Source organism: Capricornis sumatraensis, chromosome 10, assembly GCF_032405125.1.
Source record: "Capricornis sumatraensis isolate serow.1 chromosome 10, serow.2, whole genome shotgun sequence".
NCBI lineage: Eukaryota > Metazoa > Chordata > Mammalia > Artiodactyla > Bovidae > Capricornis > Capricornis sumatraensis.
This window is the reverse complement of record NC_091078.1, coordinates 27570428-27590018: the sequence shown is the minus strand read 5'-3', so window position 1 is coordinate 27590018 and position 19591 is coordinate 27570428. Positions and strand designations below refer to the sequence as shown.

Genomic DNA, 19591 nt, shown 5'->3' with positions numbered 1-19591 from the left:
CCCTACCCGCATACAGATTTCTCAAGAGGCAGGTTAGGTAGTCTGGTATTCCCATCCTTCAGAATTTTCCACAGTTTATTGTGATCCACACAGTCAAAGGCTTTGGCATAGTCAATAAAGCAGAAATAGATATTTTTCTGGACTCTCGTGCTTGTTGATGATCCAGGGGATGTTGACAGTTTGATCTCTAGTTCCTCTGCCTTTTCTAAAACCAGCTTGAACATCTGGAAGTTTACGGTTCACGTATTGCTGAAGCCTGGCTTGGAGAATTTTGAACGTTACTTTAGTAGCGTGTGAGATGAATGCAATTGTGTGGTAATTTGAGCATTCTTTGGCATTGCCTTTCTTTGGGATTGGAATGAAAACTGACCTTTTCCAGTCCTGTGGCCACTGCTGAGTTTTCCAAATTCACTGGCATATTGAGTGCAGCACTTTCGCAGCATCATCTTTCAGGATTTGAAATAGCTCAACTGGAATTCCTTCACCTCCACTGCCTTTGTTCATAGTGATACTTTCTAAGGCTCACTTGACTTCACATTGCAGGATGTCTGGCTCTAGATGAGTGATCACACCATCGTGCTTATCCGAGTCATGAAGATCTTTTTTGTACAGTTCTTCTGTGTATTCTTGCCCCCTCTTCTTAATATCTTCTGCTTCTGTTAGGTCCATACCATTTCTGTCCTTTATCGAGCCCATCTTTGCCTGAAATGTTCCCTTAGTATCTCTAAGTTTGCTGCAGAGATCTCTAGTCTTTCCCATTCTGTTGTTTTCCTCTGTTTCTCTACATTGATAGCCGAGGAAGGCTTTCTTATCTCTCCTTGCTATTCTTTGAAATTCTGCATTCAGATGCTTATATCTTTCCTGTTCTCCTTTGCTTTTTGCTTCTCTTCTTTTCATATCTATCTGTAAGCCCTCCTCAAACAGCCATTTTGCTTTTTTGCATTTCTTTTCCGTGGGGATGGTCTTGCTCCCTGTCTTCTGTACAGTGTGACGAACCTCCATCCATAGTTCATCAGGCACTCTATCAGATCTAGTCGCTTAAATCTATTTCTCACTTCCACTGTATAATCATAAGGGATTTGATTTAGGTCATACCTGAATGGTCTAGTGGTTTTCCCCACTTTCTTCAGTTTAAGTCTGAATTTGGCAATAAAGAGTTCATGATCTGAGCCACAGTCAGCTCCCGGTCTTGTTTTTGCTGACTATATAGAGCTTCTCCATCTTTGGCTGCAAAGAATATAATCAGTCTGATTTCGATGTTGACCATCTGGTGATGTCCATATGTAGAGTCTTCTTTTGTGTTGATGGAAGAGAGTGTTCATAATGACCAGTGCGTTCTCTTGGCAAAACTCTATTAGCCTTTGCCCTGCTTCATTCCATGCTCCAAGGCCAAATTTGCCTGTTTGGCCTTGGTGTTTCTTGACTTCCTACTTTTGCATTCCAGTCCCCTATAATGAAAAGAACATCTTTTTTGGGTGTTTGTTCTAAAAGGTCTTGTAGATCTTCATAGAACCGTTCAACATCAGCTTCTTCACCGTTACTGGTTGGGGCATAGGCTTGGATTACTGTGATGTTGAATGTTTTGCCTTGGAAACGAACAGAGATCATTCTGTCGATTTTGAGATTGCATCCAAGTACTGCATTTTGGACTCTTTTGTTGACCATGATGGCTACTCCATTTCTTCTAAGGGATTCCTGCCCACAGTAGTAGATATAATGGTCATCTGAGTTAAACTCATCCATTCCAGTCCGTTTTGGTTCACTGATTCCTAGAATGTCGACGTTCACTCTTGCCATCTCTTGTTTGACCACTTCCAATTTGCCTTGATTCATGGACCTGACATTCCAGGTTCCTATGCAATCTTGCTCTATACAGCATCGGACCTTGCTTCTATTACCAGTCACATCCACAACTGGGTATTGTTTTTGCTTTGCCTCCATCCCTTCATTCTTTCTGGAGTTATTTCTCCACTGATCTTAAGTAGCAGATTGGGCCCCCTGCGCTTAGTGTGCCAGTTGCAGCCGCCTGTGCTCAGTCAAGGTAAGGAGCAGCAGCTGTGCTTTGCTGGAGCAGCCGTGAAGAGATACCCCATGCCCAAGGAAAGAGAACCGAATAAGATGGTAGGTGTTGCAAAGGGCATCAGAGGGCAGACACACTGAAACCATACTCACAGAAAACTAGTCAATCTAATCACACTAGGACCACAGCCTTGTCTAACTCAAAGAAACTAAGCCATGCCCACGGGGAAACCCAAGACGGGCACGTCATGGTGGAGAAGTCTGACAGAATGTGGTCCACTGGAGAAGGGAATGGCAAACCACTTCAGTATTCTTGCCTTGAGAACCCCATGAACAGTATGAAAAGGCAAAATGATAGGATACTGAAAGAGGAACTCCCCAGGTCAGTAGGTGCCCAAAATGCTACTGGAGATCAGTGGAGAAATAACTCCAGAAAGAATAAAGGGATGCAGCGAAAGCAAAAACAATACCCAGCTGTGGATGTGACTGGTAATAGAAGCAAGGTCCAGTGCTGTAAAGAGCAATATTGCTTAGGAACCTGGAATGTTAGGTCCATGAATCAAGGCAAATTGGAAATGGTCAAACAAGAGATGGCAAGAGTGAACGTTGACATTCTAGGAATCAGCGAACTATAATGGACCAGAATGGGTGAATTTAACTCAGATGACCATTATATCTACTACTGCGGGCAGGAATCCCTTAGAAGAAATGGAGTAGCCATCATGGTCAACAAAAGAGTCCAAAATGCAGTACTTGGATGCAATCTCAAAATCGACAGAATGATCTCTGTTCGTTTCCAAGGCAAACCATTCAACATCACAGTAATCCAAGCCTATGCCCCAACCAGTAACACTGAAGAAGCTGAAGTTGAACAGTTTTATGAAGACCTACAAGACCTTTTAGAACAAACACCCAAAAAAGATGTTCTTTTCATTATAGGGGACTGGAATGCAAAAGTAGGAAGTCAAGAAACACCAAGGCCAAACAGGCAAATTTGGCCTTGGAATGTGGAATGAAGCAGGGCAAAGACAAATAGAGTTTTGCCAAGAAAATGCACTGGTCATAGCAAACACCCTCTTCCAACAACACAAGAGAAGACTCCACACATGGACATCACCAGATGGTCAACATCAAAATCAGATTGATTATATTCTTTGCAGCCAAAGATGGAGAAGCTCTATACAGTCAACACAAATAAGACCGGGAGCTGACTGTGGCTCAGATCATGAACTCGTATTACCAAATTCAGACTTAAACTGAAGAAAGTGGGGAAAACCACTAGACCATTCAGGTATGACCTAAATCAAATCCCTTATGATTATACAGTGGAAGTGAGAAATAGATTTAAGGGCCTAGATCTGATAGATAGAGTGCCTGATGAACTATGGAACGAGGTTCGTGACATTGTACAGGAGACAGGGAGCAAGACCATCCCCACGGAAAAGAAATGCAAAAAAGCAAAATGGCTGTCTGGGGAGGACTTACAAATAGCTGTGAAAAGAAGAGAAGTGAAAAGCAAAGGAGAACAGGAAAGATATAAGCATCTGAATGCAGAATTTCAAAGAATAGCAAGGAGAGATAAGAAAGCCTTCCTCGGCTATCAATGTAGAGAAACAGAGGAAAACAACAGAATGGGAAAGACTAGAGATCTCTGCAGCAAACTTAGAGATACTAAGGGAACATTTCAGGCAAAGATGGGCTCGATAAAGGACAGAAATGGTATGGACCTAACAGAAGCAGAAGATATTAAGAAGAGGGGGCAAGAATACACAGAAGAACTGTACAAAAAAGATCTTCATGACCTGGATAAGCACGATGGTGTGATCACTCATCTAGAGCCAGACATCCTGCAATGTGAAGTCAAGTGAGCCTTAGAAAGTATCACTATGAACAAAGGCAGTGGAGGTGAAGGAATTCCAGTTGAGTTATTTCAAATCCTGAAAGATGATGCTGCGAAAGTGCTGCACTCAATATGCCAGTGAATTTGGAAAACTCAGCAGTGGCCATGGGAGTGGAAAAGGTCAGTTTTCATTCCAATCCCAAAGAAAGGCAATGCCAAAGAATGCTCAAATTACCACACATTTGCATTCATCTCACACGCTACTAAAGTAACGTTCAAAATTCTCCAAGCCAGGCTTCAGCAATACGTGAACCGTAAACTTCCAGATGTTCAAGCTGGTTTTAGAAAAGGCAGAGGAACCAAAGACCAAACTGTCAACATCTGCTGGATCATGGAAAAAGCAAGAGAGTTCCAGAAAACATCCATTTCTGCTTTATTGACTATGCCAAAGCCTTTGACTGTGTGGATCACAGTAAACTGTGGAAAATTCTGAGAGAGATGGGAATACCAGACCACCTAACCTGCCTCTTCAGAAACTGTATGCATTTCAGGAAGCAACAGTTAGAACTGGATATGGAACAACAGACTGTTTCCGAATAGGAAAAGGAGTACGTCAAGGCTGTATATTGTCACTCTGCTTATTTAACTTCAATGCAGAGTACATCATAAGAAACACTGGGCTGGAAGAAGCACAAGCTGGAATGAAGATTGCTGGGAGAAATATCAATAACCTCAGACATGCAGATGACACCACCCTTATGGCAGAAGGTGAGGAGGAACTAAAAAGCCTCTTGATGAAAGAGAAAGAGGAGAGTGAAAAAGTTGGCTTAAAGCTCAACATTCAGGAAACGAAGATCATGGCATCCGGTCCCATCACTTCATGGGAAATAGATGGGGAAACAGTGTCAGACTTTATATTTTTGAGCTCCAAAATAACTGCAGATGGTGACTGCAGGCATGAAATTACAAGACACTGACTCCATGGAAGGAAAGTTATGACCAGCCTAGATAGCATATTCAAAAGCAGAGATATTACTTTGCTGACTAAGGTCTGTCTAGTCAGGGCTATGGTTTTTCCAGTAGTCTTGAATGGATGTGAGAGTTGGACTGTGAGAAAGGCTAGCACTGAAGAATTGATGCTTTTGAACTGTGGAGTTGGAGAAGACTCTTGAGAGTCCCTTGGACTGCAAGGAGATCCAAGCAATCCATTCTGAAGGAGATCAGCCCTGGGATTTCTTTGGAAGGAATGATGCTAAAGCTGAAGCTCCCGTAATTTGGCCACCTCATGTGAAGAGTTGACTCATTGGAAAAGACTCTGATGCTGGAAGGAATTGGGGGCAGGAGGAGAACGGGACGACAGGGGATGAGATGGCTGGATGGCATCACGAACTCAATGGATGCGAGTCTGAGTGAACTCCGGGAGTTGGTGATGGACAGGGAGGCCTGGTGTGCTGCGATTCATGGGGTCGCAAAGAATCGGACACGACTGAGCGACTGAAGTGAACTGAACTGAACCGACCCGGGGAGTTTCCAGTTCAGTTTCCTATCATTTTGCCTTTTCATAGTGTTCATGGGGTTCTCCAGGCAAGATACTGAAGTGGTTTGCCATTCCCTTCTCCAGGGGACCACATTCTATCAGACCTCCCCACCATGACCCTCCCATCTTGGGTGGCCCCAGACGGCATGGCTTAGTTTCATTGAGTTCTCAAGGCTGTGGTCCTTGTGATCAGATTGGCTAGTTTTCTGTGATTATGGTTTCAGTGTGTCTGGCCTCTGATTCTCTCTCGCAAAACCTACCATCTTACTTGGGTTTCTCTTACCTCAGACATGGGGTATCTCTTCACGGCTGCTCCTTACCTTGAATGAGGAGTATCTCCTCACGGCCACCCCTCCTGACCTTGGACGTGGAGTAGCTCCTTTCGGCCCTCCTGCGTCAGCGCATCCTCAGCTCCTTGGAGGTGGGGTTGCTCCTCTTGGCCGCCTCCCATGACCTTGGGCATGTGGTAGCTCCTCTTGGCCACCGCCCTGGCCTCAGGCCTGTGGTAGCTCCTCTCGCCTGCTGCCCCTGACCTCCATCGTTGGGTAGCTCTTCTCGACCAGCACCCCTCACCTCGGAAATTGGGTAAATCCTCTTGGCTGCCGCCCCTGAACTCAGACATGGGGTAGCTCCTTTTGGCCGCTCCTGTGCTGATGCAGCCTGGCACTCTTGGTCTCACCCCTGACCTTGGGCGAGGGGTAGCTCCTCGGACCAACTTTAGGTCAGAAAACAAACGGAAGAAATAATTCAGCCTTGAAGGCTGGGAAAAGGAGACCTCAAAGATAGTCAGTTTTTAAAAAAATGAAAAAGCAGAGAAATACTACACAAATGAAGGTACAAACTAGAAACACAGAAATCCAAATGAATGAAGATGATATAGGCAAACTACCTGAAAAACAATTCAGAATAATGATAATAAAGATGATCAAAAACCTTAAAAAAAGAATGGATAAAATGCAAGAATCAACTAACACAGACCTAGAAAAATTAAAGAATAAACATACAGAAACAATCAACAGAATTACTGAAATTAAAAGTACTCTAGAAGGAGTCAATAGCAAAATATCCGAAGCAGAAGAACGAATCAGTGAGCTGGAAGATGAAATGGTGGAAATAACTTCTGAAGAGCAAAATAAAAAGAATGGAAAGAACTGAAGATATTCTCAGAGACCTCGAGCAATATCAAATGCACCAAAATTTGAACTGTAGGGGTCCCAGAAGAAGAAGAGAAAAAGAAATGTTGCGAGAAAAATTTTGAAGAGATTATATTTGAAAATTTCCCCAACATGGAAAAGGAAATAGTCATTCAAGTACAAAAGCCACAAAGAGTCCCATATAGGATAAACCCGGAGAAAAATATGCCATAACACATACTAATCGAACTTCCAAAGACTAAACACAAAGAATATTGAAAGCAGCAAGGGAGAAGCAACAAATAACAAAAAAGGAAAATCCCGTACAACTAACAGCTGATCTTTCAGCAGAAACTCTGCAGGCCAGAAAGGAATGGAAGGATATGTTTAAAGTATTTAAAGGGAACAATCTACAACCAAGATTACTATACCTGGCAAGGATCTCATTCAGAATTGATGGAGAAATAAAAAGCTTTTCAGACAAGCAAAAGTTAAGAGAATTCAGTATCACCAAACCATCTTTACAACATATGTTAAAGGGACTTATATAGTCAAGAAATACAAGAGATGAAAAAAGATGTACAAAACCAACCCCAAACAATTAAGAAAATGGCAATAGGAACATATATCTCAATACTTACTTTAAATATAAATGGATTTAATGCTTCAACCAAAAGACACAGACTGGCTGAATGGATACAAAAACAAGACCCGTGTACATAATGTCTACAAGAAACCCACTTCAGACCTCAAGAGGTCAAAACCTCAAGTGAGGTCACTTCAGACCTCACTTGAAACCACCTATAGACTGAAAGTGAGAGGATGGAAAAATATATTTCATGCAAATGGGAAGCAAAAGAATGCTGGAGTAGCAATCATCATATCAGACAAAATAGACCTTAAAATAAAGATTACAAAAGATATGGAAGGAAACTCCATAATGAACAAGGTATCAATCCAAGAGGAAGATATAATTGTAAATATCTATGGACCCAGCATAGGAGCACTTCAGTACATAAGACAAAAACTTACAGACAGAAAAGGAGAAATTCACAGTAACACAATAAGAGTAGGAGACTTTAACACCCCAATCTCACCAATGGACAGATCATCAAAACAGAAAATTAATAAGGAAACACAAGTTTTAAATGATGCATGTGATGAGATGGATCTCATTGATATCTTTAGGATATCCCATCCAAATCCAGAAGAATACACCTTTTCAAATGTACATGGAACATTCTCCAGGATAGACCACATCTTGGGTCACAAATCAAACCTCAGTAAATTTAAGAAAATAGAAATCATATCAAGCATCTTATCTGACTACAACGCTATGAGACTAGATACCAGTTACAAGGAAAATATGTAGAAAACAAACACGTGGAGATTATACTGTAAGTTTCTAAATAACCAACCAGTTATAGAAGAAACCGAAAGGGAAATCAAAAAATTTCTAGAAACAAATGACGATGAAAACACAACTCAACCTATGGGTTGCATCAAAAGCAGTTTTAAGACGGAAGTTTATAGAAATAACATCCTACCTCAAGAAACAAGAAAAGCATCGAATAGACAACCTAACTTTACACCTAAAGCAAGTGGAAAAAGAACAAAAACCCTCAAAAGTAGTAGATTGAAAGAAATCATAAATATCCGAGCAGAAATAAATGAAAAATAAATGAAAGAAACAATAGTAAAGATTAATAAAACTTAAAGCTGGTTCTTTGAGAAGATAAAATTTACAAACATTTAGCCAGACTCGTCTTAAAAAAAAGAGAGGAGAATCAAATCAACAAAATTAGAAATGAAAAAGGAGTGGTTACAATGACAATGCAGAAATACAAAGGACTATAAGAGACTATTTTGAACAACTATATGGCAATAAAGTGGATAACCTGTAAGAAATGGACAGGTTCTTAAAAAAGTTCAATCTTACAAGACTGAACCATGAAGAAATAGAAATTACAAACAACCTAATTACAAACACTGAAATTGAAGCTGTGATCAAAAATCTCCAAGAAAACAAAAGCCCAGGACCAGATGGCTTCATGGGAGAATTCTATCAAACATTTAGAGAAGAGATAATGTCTGTCCTTCTGAAACTCTTTCAAAAATTTGCAGAGGAAGGAGCACTTCCAAACTCATTCTATGAGGCCAGCATCACCCTGACACCAAAGACAAACACAAAAAAAGACACACAAAGACAACACAAACACAAAGACAACACACAAAAAAGAAAACTACAGGCCAATATCACTGATGAACATACCTGCAAAAATCCTTAACAAAATTATAGCAAACAGAATTCACCAACACATCAAAAATCTCATACACCATGATCAATTTGGGTTTATTCCAGGGATGCAAGGATTCTTCAGTGTTTGCAAATCAATGTGATACACCATATTAACAAATTGAAAGACAAAAACCATATAATCTCAATAGATGCAGTAAAATCCTTGGACAAAATTCGGCACCCATTTATGATTAAAAATCTTCAAAACTGGGCATAGAAGGAACCTACCTCAACATAGTAAAGACCTTATATGATAAGCCTACAGCAGACATTATTCTCAATGGTGAAAAACTGAAAGCATTCCCCCTAAGATCAGGAACAAGACCGGGGTTGTCTACTTTCTCGACTATTATTCAAAATAGTTCTGAAAGTCCTAGCTAGTTCTCCATAAACAAATGGAGAGATATTCCATCCTCCTGGGTAGGAAGAATCAATAATGTGAAAATGACTATACTATGAAAGGCAATCTACAGATTCAATGCCATCCCTATCAAATTATCAATGGAATTTTTCATAAAACTAGAACAAAAAATTTCAGAATTCATATGGAAACACAAAAGACCCTGAATAGCCAAAGTAGTCCTGAGAAAGAAGAATGGAGTTGGAGGAATAAACCTTCCTGACTTCTGATTTTACTGCAGAGCTACAGTCATCAAGACAATATGGTCCTGGCACAAAAACAGAAATATAGACCAATGTAACAAGACAGAAAGCCCAGAAATAAACCCAAGTGCCTATGGGTACCTTATTTTTGACAAAGGAGTCAAAAAATATACAATGGGGCAAAGGCAACCTCTTCAATAAATGGTGCCGGTAAAACTGGACAGCTACATGTAAGAGAATGAAATTAGATCACTTCCTAACCCCATACACAAAGATAACCTCAAAATGGATTAAAGACCTAAATGTAAGACCACAAACTATAAACCTCTTAGAGGGAAACATAGGCAAAACACACAATGACATAAATCAAGGCAGGATCCTCTCTATGGTCCACCTTCTAGGTTCAGTTCATTACAGTTGCTCAGTCATGTCTGACTCTTGGCGACGCCATGGACTGCAGCATTCCAGGCTTTCCTGTCCATTGCCAGCATCCAGAGCTTACTTAAACTCATCAAGTTGGTGATGCTGTCCAACCATCTCATCCTCTTTGTCCCCTTCTCTTCCTGCCTTCAAGTCTTTCCCAGCATCAGGGTCTTTTCCAGTGAGTCAGTTCTTCCCATCAGATGGCCAAAGTATTGGAGTTTCAGCTTCAGCATCAGCCCTTCCAATGAATATTCAGGACTGAGTTCTTTCAGGATGGACTGGTTGTATAGGGACTCTCAAGAGTTTTCTCAAACACTACAGTTCAAAAGCATCAATTCTTCTGTGCTCAGCTTTCTTTATCATCCAAATATCACATCCATACATGACTAGTGGAAAAAGCATAGCGTTGACTAGACAGACCTTTGTTGACAAGGTAATGTCTCTCCTTTTTAATATGCTGTCTAGGTTTGGAATAACTTTTCTTCCAAGGAGCAAGTATCATTTAATTTCATGGCTAAAGTCACCATCTGCAGTGATTTTGGAGCCCCCAAAAGTAAAGTCACTCACTGTTTCAGTTGTTTCCCCATCTATTTGGCATGAAGTGATGGGACTGGATGCCATGATCTTAGTTTTCTGAATGTTAAGTTTTAAGCCAACTTTTTCATTCTCTTTCACTTTCGCCAGGAGGCTCTTTAGTTCTTTGCTTTCTGCCATAAGGGTGGTATCACCTGCATATCTGAGGTTATTGATATTTCTCCTAGCAGTCGTGATTCCAGCTTGTGCTTCATCCAGTCTGGCATTTTGCATGATGTACTCTGCATATAATTTAAATAAGCAGGGTGACAATATACCGCCTTGATGTACTCCTTTCCCTATTTCAAACCAGTCTGTTGTTCCATATCCAGTTCCAACTGTTTATTCTTGATCTGCATCCAGATTTCTCAGGAGGCAGGTCCAGTGGTCTGGTGTTTCCATCTCTTATTTTCCACAGTTCGTTGTGATCCACACAGTCCAAGGCTTTGGTATAGTCAATAAAGCAGAAGTAGATGTTTTTCTAAAGTTTTCTTGCTTTTTCTATGATCCAGTGGATGCAAATTGATCTCTGGTTCCTCTGCCATTTCTAAATCCAGCTTGAACATCTGGAAGTTCATGGTTCACATACTGTTGAAGCCTGGTTTGGAGAATTTTGAACATTGCTAGCTTGTGAGATGAGTTCAATTGTGTGGTAGTTTGAACATTCTTTGGCATTGCCTTGGGTTGGAATGAAAACTGACCCTTTCCAGTCCTGTGGCCACTGCTGAGTTTTCCAGATTTGCTGGCATATTGAGTGAGCACTTTCACAGCATCATCTTTTAAGATTTGAAATAGCTCAACTTGAATTCCATCACCTCCACTAGCTTTGCTCATAGTAATGTTTCCTAAGGTCTGCATGACTTCTTATTCCAGGATGTCTGGCTCTAGGTGAGTGATTACTCCATCGCCATTATCTGGGTCACAAAGATCTTTTTTATATAGTTCTTCTGTGTATTCTTGCCACCTCTTCGTAATATCTTTTGCTTCTGTTAGGTCCATACCATTTCTGTCCTTTATCGAGCCCATCTTTGCATGAAATGTTCCCTTGGTATCTCTAATTTTCTTGAAGAGATCTCTAGCCTTTTCCATTCTATTGTTTTTCTCTATCTCTTTTCATTGATCAGTGAGGAAGGCTTTCTTATCTCTCCTTGCTGTTCTTTGGAACTCTGCATTCAAATGAATATATCTTTTCTTTTCTCCTTTGCCTTTTGCATCTTTTCTTTTCTCAGCTATTTGTCAGGCCTCCTTGGACTACCATTTTGCCTTTTTGCATTTCTTTTTCTTTGGGATGGTCTTGATCACAGCCTCTTGTACAATGTCATGAACCTTTGTCCATAGTTCTTCAGGTACTCTAGTCTATCGGATCTAATCTTTGAATCTATTTGTCACTTTCAGTGTATAATCATAAGGGATTTGATTTATGTCATACCTGAATGGTTAGTGGTTTTCCCTACTCTCTTTATTTTAAGTCTGAATTTGGTGGTATGGAATTCATGATCCAAGCCATAGTCAGTTCCCAGTCTTGTTTTTACTAACTGTATAGAGCTTCTGCATCTTTTGCTGCAAAGAATATAATTAATCTGTTTCAGTACTGACCATCTGGTGATGTCCATGTGTAGAGTCTTCTCTTGTGTTGTTGGAAGAGGGTGTTTGCTATGACCAGTGCATTCTCTTGACATAACTGTTAGCCTTTGCCCTGCGTCATTTTGTGCTCCAAGGCCAAATTTGCCTGTTACTCCCGGTATCTCTTGATTTCCTACTTTTGCATTCCAATGCTTCTTGGCCTTTTGGCTAAGATCAAGTGGTGGCTCAGACGGAAAGCATCTGTCTACAATGTGAGAGACCTGGGTTTAATCCCTGGGTTGGGAAGTTCCCTGGAGAAGGAAACAGCAACCCACTTCAGTACTCTTGCCTAGAAAATCCCATGGACGGAGGAGCCTGGTGTCCATGGGGTCGCAAAGAGTTGGACACGACTGAGCGACTTCACTCACTAGTGAAAAGGATCTTTTTTTGGTGTTAGTTCGAGAAGGTCTTCGTAGAACTATTCAACTTTAGTTTCTTCAACATTACCTCCTAGCATAACTGAAATAAAAACAAAAGTAAACAAGTAGGACCTGATGAAACTTAAAAGCTTTTGCATAGCAAAGGAAACTATAAGCAAGGTGAATAGACAACCCTCAGAATAGGAGAAGATGATAGCAAATGAAACAATTGACAAAGGATTAATTTCCAAAATATACAAGCAGCTCATACAACACAGTGCCAGAAAAACAAACAACCTAATCAAAAAGTGGGAAAAGGACTTAAACATACATTACTTAAACATACATACAAAGAAGACATACAGATGGCTAACACATGAAAAGATGCTCAACATCACTCATTATTAGAGAAATGCAAATCAAAATTACAATGAGATATCACCTCACACTAGTCAGAATGGCCATCATCAAAAAGTCTACAAACAATAAATGCTGGAGAGGGTGTGGTGAAAAGGAAATGCTCTTGCATTATGGTGGGAATGTAAATTGATACAGCCACTATGGACAACAGTGTTGAGATTCCTTAGAAAACTAGGAATAAAACCACCATATGACCCAGCAATCTCACTCTTGGGCATATACCCTGATGAAATAAAAATTTCAAAAGATACATGTATCACATTGTTCATTACAGCACTATTTACAATAGGTAGAATATGGAAGCAACCTCTATGTCCTTTGACAGATGAATGGATAAAGAAGTTGTGGTACATATATGCAATGGAAAATTACTCAGCCATAAAAAGGAACACATTTGAGTCAGTTCTGACGAGGTGGATGAACCTAGAACCTATTATGCAGAGTGAAGTGAGTCAGAAAGAGAATGATAAATATCCTATTCGAATGCATATATATGGAATATAGAAAAATGATACTGAATAATTTATTCACAGGGCAACAGTGGAGAAACAGACATAGAGAATAGACTTAAGGACGTGGGGAGGGGGAGGAGAAGGTGAGATGTGTGGAAAGAGTAACATGGAAACTTACATTACCATATGTAAGATAGCTAGCCAAGGGGGATTTGCTGTATGCTTCAGGAAACTCAAACAGGGGCTCTGTATCCATCTAGAGGGGTGGGATGGGGAGGGAGATGGGAATGAGGTTCAAAAGAGAGGGGACATATATGTACCTATGGCTGATTCATGTTGAGGCTTGACAGAAAACAACAAAGTTCTGTAAAGCAATTATCCTTCAATTAAAAAAAAAAAAGGAAAAAATAATAAATCCAGTATAGAACTTATCTTGGTGAAAATCAAGTCAGTAATGGAAAAAAAATTATGAAAACATTCAAAATGCAGATGATAGCAATTAGATGTTAGAGTATACATCTAGCATAGTGAATCAGAGAAGTAATTTAAGCTTCATAAAATAAAAGCTTTGATAGCAAAGAAAACAAGAAAAGTTGCTGTTCAAAACTGTTTCTTAAACAAATATACTCTTACTGTAAATTTCCCCTCTCCCCCAAAAAATCCAAAGCTTTAAGGATATAATTCAGAATAAAATGCTGCTGGGTTTGTTTTAGTTAATCCATGTATTGGTTGAGGATTGTTTTATTTTCTATGTGGCTAGCTAGTGCTGCCAGCATCATTTTTTTAACTGTTTAATTTCTGTTGGAATAAACTAGCATCATTCTTGAACAATTCGTACTTCCCTTACTGATGTTGAAATATTACCTCTCATATCCCTGTTTCCATATATATTTGGTCTGTTTCTTTGTTTTCTACCTGTTCCTTGGCCTATTTATTGATTCTAGTAAAATAACACAAGTTTTTACTACTATAGAAGTTTTCTTACTGCTTTTCACTTAAGACTAAGTGGTACTATAAACATTGAAAAATGAATCTTGCTGACTGATATCGAATGCAAATGGAAGATGGCTGGCTAGTAAGATAACCTCCCTCCCCAGAGTGCCTGCCCATTCTTTTCTGCATCTATCATTTAATTTCTCTGCTTGACAAAATATATCAGTTGTGCATGCTTTTATTTGCTTGTAACATAAAAACCGATTGTATTGTCTTAAAAATAAAGTTTATGCACATGTACACATATAAGATGGCTGGATGGCATCACCAACTCAATGGACGTGAGTTTGGGTGAACTCCGGGAGTTGGTGATGGACAGGGAGGCCTGGTGTGCTGCAATTCATGGGGTCGCAAAGAGTCGGACACAACTGAGCAACTGAACTGAACTGACACATATGTGTGTATGTAAACTATCACATAATGGGACATTGAGAGAGAGAGTGACTACAGTGTTGATTGACTCAAGTCCTCAAAATTATCAGGAAGTAAGGCTTAATCTTGGGACTGATTTTTCTAAAACAGCTGCCAGTAGCAGTCAAAGCTACTTATTTATGCTTTTGATTTTTGTTCCACAGAAGAAAATTAACCTTACCTTTAGTTATGCATTAACTAGAACAGTTTAGGACAGTACCCACTGTAGGTCAATAATTATAAAGAATGCCATATACAGAAAGGCATTATATAGCATTATGAGAAGAGGCTATGATTATTGTGAAAAGACTCAGATCTCACTTTGGGGATTGGGGTCTACTCTGATACCACTGTAAATGAAATGTTTCTGAGTTGGATGAGAGTGTGTTAAACATAACATCAGCTTTATTTTTTCCCAAACTTGTTTAATCTTGCTGTATTCATTATTCTGATCATATAATTTATTTCAATATTATAAATAATGACTATCTTTTTTTTTAATAACTGTAAAGTTGTCACACAGACACACACACACACACACACACACTCTCTTTCTCCCTCAGAAATCACATATAAGCATCAAGGAAATATCAATTCCATCTCTGTACTAACAAGGAGAATGAAAGTCCAGACTGCAAAATGTGAGCATGCCTGCCAGAAACATGGTAGATCAAGCAGAAGTGTGGGGGAAAGTACAAGGAGGATCACACAGTTTAAGATCTGAGAATGAGTTTAAAAAATATTCTCCCAGGTGAAGAGAAAACCCTGAAGTGCCATTCCAAGAACACTTGTTTGCAACAGCAGGACTATATTATAAGGTGTGGAGCAGATACTTCCTCTGTCTATAAGAAATAGATTGTTTATGTGGTATAAGGAGAACCTATTCTACATTTTTCATTTTTCCCACTAATCAAATAAAGGCTAAAAAGTAGAATAATTGACATAAACTTATTTCATATAGAAAATAGCTTGTAGTATGACCAGGTTTGAGCATTAAACTAGGAGTATACATACAAAGACGTTGTGAGGATAAAAATGAAGAATAGAAAAAAAGAAATGTCAGGCAAAGGAAGTACACCAGAAAAATATGGCTATGAACAGACAAAAAAATATGCTCAAATATATTTATCATGAATTAAGAATAAGAACTCTTGTGAAGTAGTCACAAGAACATAAGACAGAGATAAGAAAAAATCAAGGTAGAGATAAAAAGAAAGAAAAGGTGATGAAACTTTTTTTTTAAGTAGAGAAGGAGAGGTCTCACAGAAGTGAAATTTATAAATAGCCCAAGGGAGAATTAACAATGCTGAAAATACAAGGGACACAGAAGACAGTAATGAGAAAAGCATATAAAGTGAAAAGGAAATTGATTTAAAGTTTTTTGAAGATAAAGAAAATTACAGTACTAGAAAAATGAGTAAAACATACATAATTGGAATTCCTAAAAAATAAAACAATAAATATTTAACAATCCAGTTCCAGAACACTGTCAGAGTAAAAGAAACTTGATTGTATAAGTGAAAAAAGACATTGAATTTGAAAGAAAGGAAAAAGTTACTACATTTTACTTCAGAGATAAATAAGAGAAAAAGGAACCTCCCAACAACTGTTGGTGGGAATGTAAACTGATATAGCCATTATGAAGAAAAGTACGGAGATTCCTTAAAAAAACTAGGACTAAATATACCATATGACCCAGCAACCCCACTACTGGGCATATTCCCTGATGAAACCACAGTTCTAAAAGGCATATGTACTGCAGTGTTCATTGCAGCGCTATTTGCAATAGCCAGGACCTGGGAGCAACCTAGATGTCCATCGACTGATGAATGGATAAAGAAGATGTGGTACATATATACAATGGAATATTACCCAGCTATAAAAAATGAATTTGAGTCAGTTCTAGGGAAGTGGGTGAACCTAGAGCCTACAGAGTGCAGTAAATCAGAAAGAAAAACCATGTATTAACCTATATATAAGGAATCTAGAAAAACAGTGTCAATGAACCTATTTGCAGGGAAGGAATGGAGATGCAGATGTGGAGAATGGACTTGTAAACATGGTGGGAAAGGGAGAGAAAGAGGGGGATGAATGGAGAAAGTAGCATCAACGTATGAGTAGCTGGTGAGAAGTTGCTGTATGACACAGGGAGCCCAACCTGGTGCTCTGTGATAACCTACAGGGGTGGTATGAGAGAAGGGAAGGGAGGCTCAAGAGAGAACAGATATATGTATAATCATGGCTGATTCACATATTATATGGCAGAAACCAACACAACATTGTAAAGCAGTTTTACTCCAATTAAAAAAGAGGAGAGGAGAGAAATTTAGAAGAAGAAGAAAGAGGAAGTGGAAAAAAAAGAATAATAAGAATTTTCATGTGCGCTCTTTTGAATGCTGTTTGGGTTTAGGATTTTTATATAATCATGGATTTTTTAGCTTATGAGCATTATAGAATCTTCATTCAAGGATAGTATCTGTTTTCAAAACTTAGAAAAGGAACTGTTCAGTGTTTAATCAATTTTAATATCTTGATTTTTCTTGTTAACAGGAAACTAGAAAAGTTTTTGAATTTCAAAAATCTTCAAACCTGTTTAAAGGAAGCCAGTCTACTAGATTATTATGTATCTGGATTTTTGTGGGCAAAAGGAATGGACTTTTCTGTTATTCAATATTCAAAATTTATGACTTTACTAGATATGCTACTTCATAATCTTAGAAGTAAGTACATTACTTTTTCTTTTTTTAAGAAAAGAAAATTTAGTCCACTGTCTAAATGAATTTTCTCAAGCAAAAGCTCCTAATTTCATTGTAAATCCTACAATGAAAATTATGTGTTTTTTCCTTGGGTATATATAGCAAGAATATTCTTCATAACTTCATTAAGTTGTAAAGTGTTAATACTTAACAAGGTTAATGTTCTCTTAATAATGAATTTGCCAGATATATTACTTTAATTTTGAAATCTCATCAGTGTCATCATCCCAAAAATATCAAGTAATTCAGATTTATCTAGATATTTTTTATTGTTTGAGCTGTTTTCATCTTATCTTACATTTAAATATTACTGTAATATCAGGTTTGCTGTTAAGAGGAGGTACTTTGTTCAGTATCAAAGCCCCATGAAATAGACATTAGTCCCATACACTTAGATTTTGTGAGTTTTTTTATTTTCTGAAATGAGTTACTACAGGAAATTTGGAAATTCTTCCTTGGAGCAGTTTTAAATGTGATGACTTTTGTTTGAGAATAAACAGAGTTACTTTCTTGGAAGGAGGAAAAGAAGGAAATCTGTCATTACTTATTGCCAGCTTTGTCCTAGGCAGTATGTTTGGTTCCAATCTTCAACATACATTGTAAAGTGCAGAACAACTGCAGGGGAGGTATCATAACCCCTATATCATAGTTGAGCAAGCGGTCCAAGGTGCATAGTTGATAAATGGCAGAACTAAAACATGAATCTTACTGTATAATCAAAAGACCATGAACACAATAAATGTCAAAGTATTTCTAACGCCACAGAAAAACCTGCTTGTGTCTACGGGAGGCAGCTTTGCTTCCTTCCTTCCTTCCTTCCTTCATTTCTTCCTTCCATTTTGTCTCTTTTGATTATTTGCCTGTTTTTAGTTTCTTTTTTAAAAAAATTTGGGGAGATAGAAGTCCTTTCTACCCCTAAAGTATTGTCACCATTGTCCTACTAAAATTTATGGAGGACTTTTGATCACACAAAGTTTATTTTGTTCCTTGTATCATTTTCTAACTTTTCAGAAGCAGTGAAATACTGTGTTAGCAAAATTAATTGAGGAGTCACTCACACCTTATGTATTCTTCCTGCTTCTCATCACTCTTAACAAGGGAAGCATTGGTAGTTTTTGTATGTGAGGAAGAGAAATCCGTATTTTCCTTCTCTGCAAATAGGAGAATTTCATTTTATCTTTACTTAGGTATGTGGTGCCGTGTTAAAAACTAATAATGTCCAATAGAAGAAAAAAATAATTATACTTGACAGTGAGAAATATTGTATGATATTAACTGACTGATTTCAGATTATTCTGTACCTAATATAAAACTAAAACAGAAAGTGAGGTCTTAGGTAGTTTTGAGAATTCAGTCTTTTGCAGTACTATTTTATTAAGAGCCCTGATAAATAATATAACATTGTTTCAGTGTCAAATTGTTGAACTATAATCTTCCAAAAAAGAATTCTTAGTAAATCATCACAAAAACAGACTTTGGCTGTTTTTTCCCTCATGACACAAATATTTGTGGAATCTTTGAGTACTACAGGTCTCGAAACATTCTTTCAATACTATTGTCAAAATTGCTAGGCAGACAAAGAACTGTGTGGATCTCATCCTGCATGGAAAATATTAATAACTAGATACCAACAATAAGATAAAATGGGCTGGTGCACTGGGATGACCCAGAGAGATGATATGGGGAGGGTGGTGGGAGGGGGGTTCAGGATTGGGAACTCATGTACACCCTTGGCGGATTCATGTCAATGTATGGCAAAACCAATACAGTATTGTAAAGTAAAAAAAAAACTAAAAATAAAAAATAAAGAGCACCAAAAAAATAAATAAAAATAAAATGACAAGATTTAAAAAAAAAGATGAAATGGATATTGAAATTAGATGACAAAGACTTCAAAACAGCTACAAGAGCTTAAAAGAACTGTTGTGAACATTGTTGAAACAAATGTTAAAATATAAAGAATCATGAAAGAAATAGAAGGTATAATCAAGAAACAAAATTTTAGAACCAAATTGTACAATGACCAAAATTAAAATCTCACTGAATGGAATCAATAACAGAATGGAGACAAAGGAAAAATCAGTGAACTTAAAGATGGAAGAGCAATAGAAATTATCCAATCTGTGCAATACAGAGAAAAGATTTTAAAA

General features: G+C 38.3%; 1 protein-coding gene across 1 annotated transcript in view; it reads left to right on the top strand.

The window, feature by feature from the left end:
• The window catches only part of CABCOCO1 (ciliary associated calcium binding coiled-coil 1), a 163787-nt gene that overhangs the window by 20499 nt on the left and 123697 nt on the right, over positions 1-19591 (top strand). The window contains exon 3 of the mRNA XM_068982923.1: positions 17236-17405. Coding sequence (XP_068839024.1) covers positions 17236-17405 — 170 coding nt within the window. The remainder of the gene's footprint in view (positions 1-17235; positions 17406-19591) is intronic.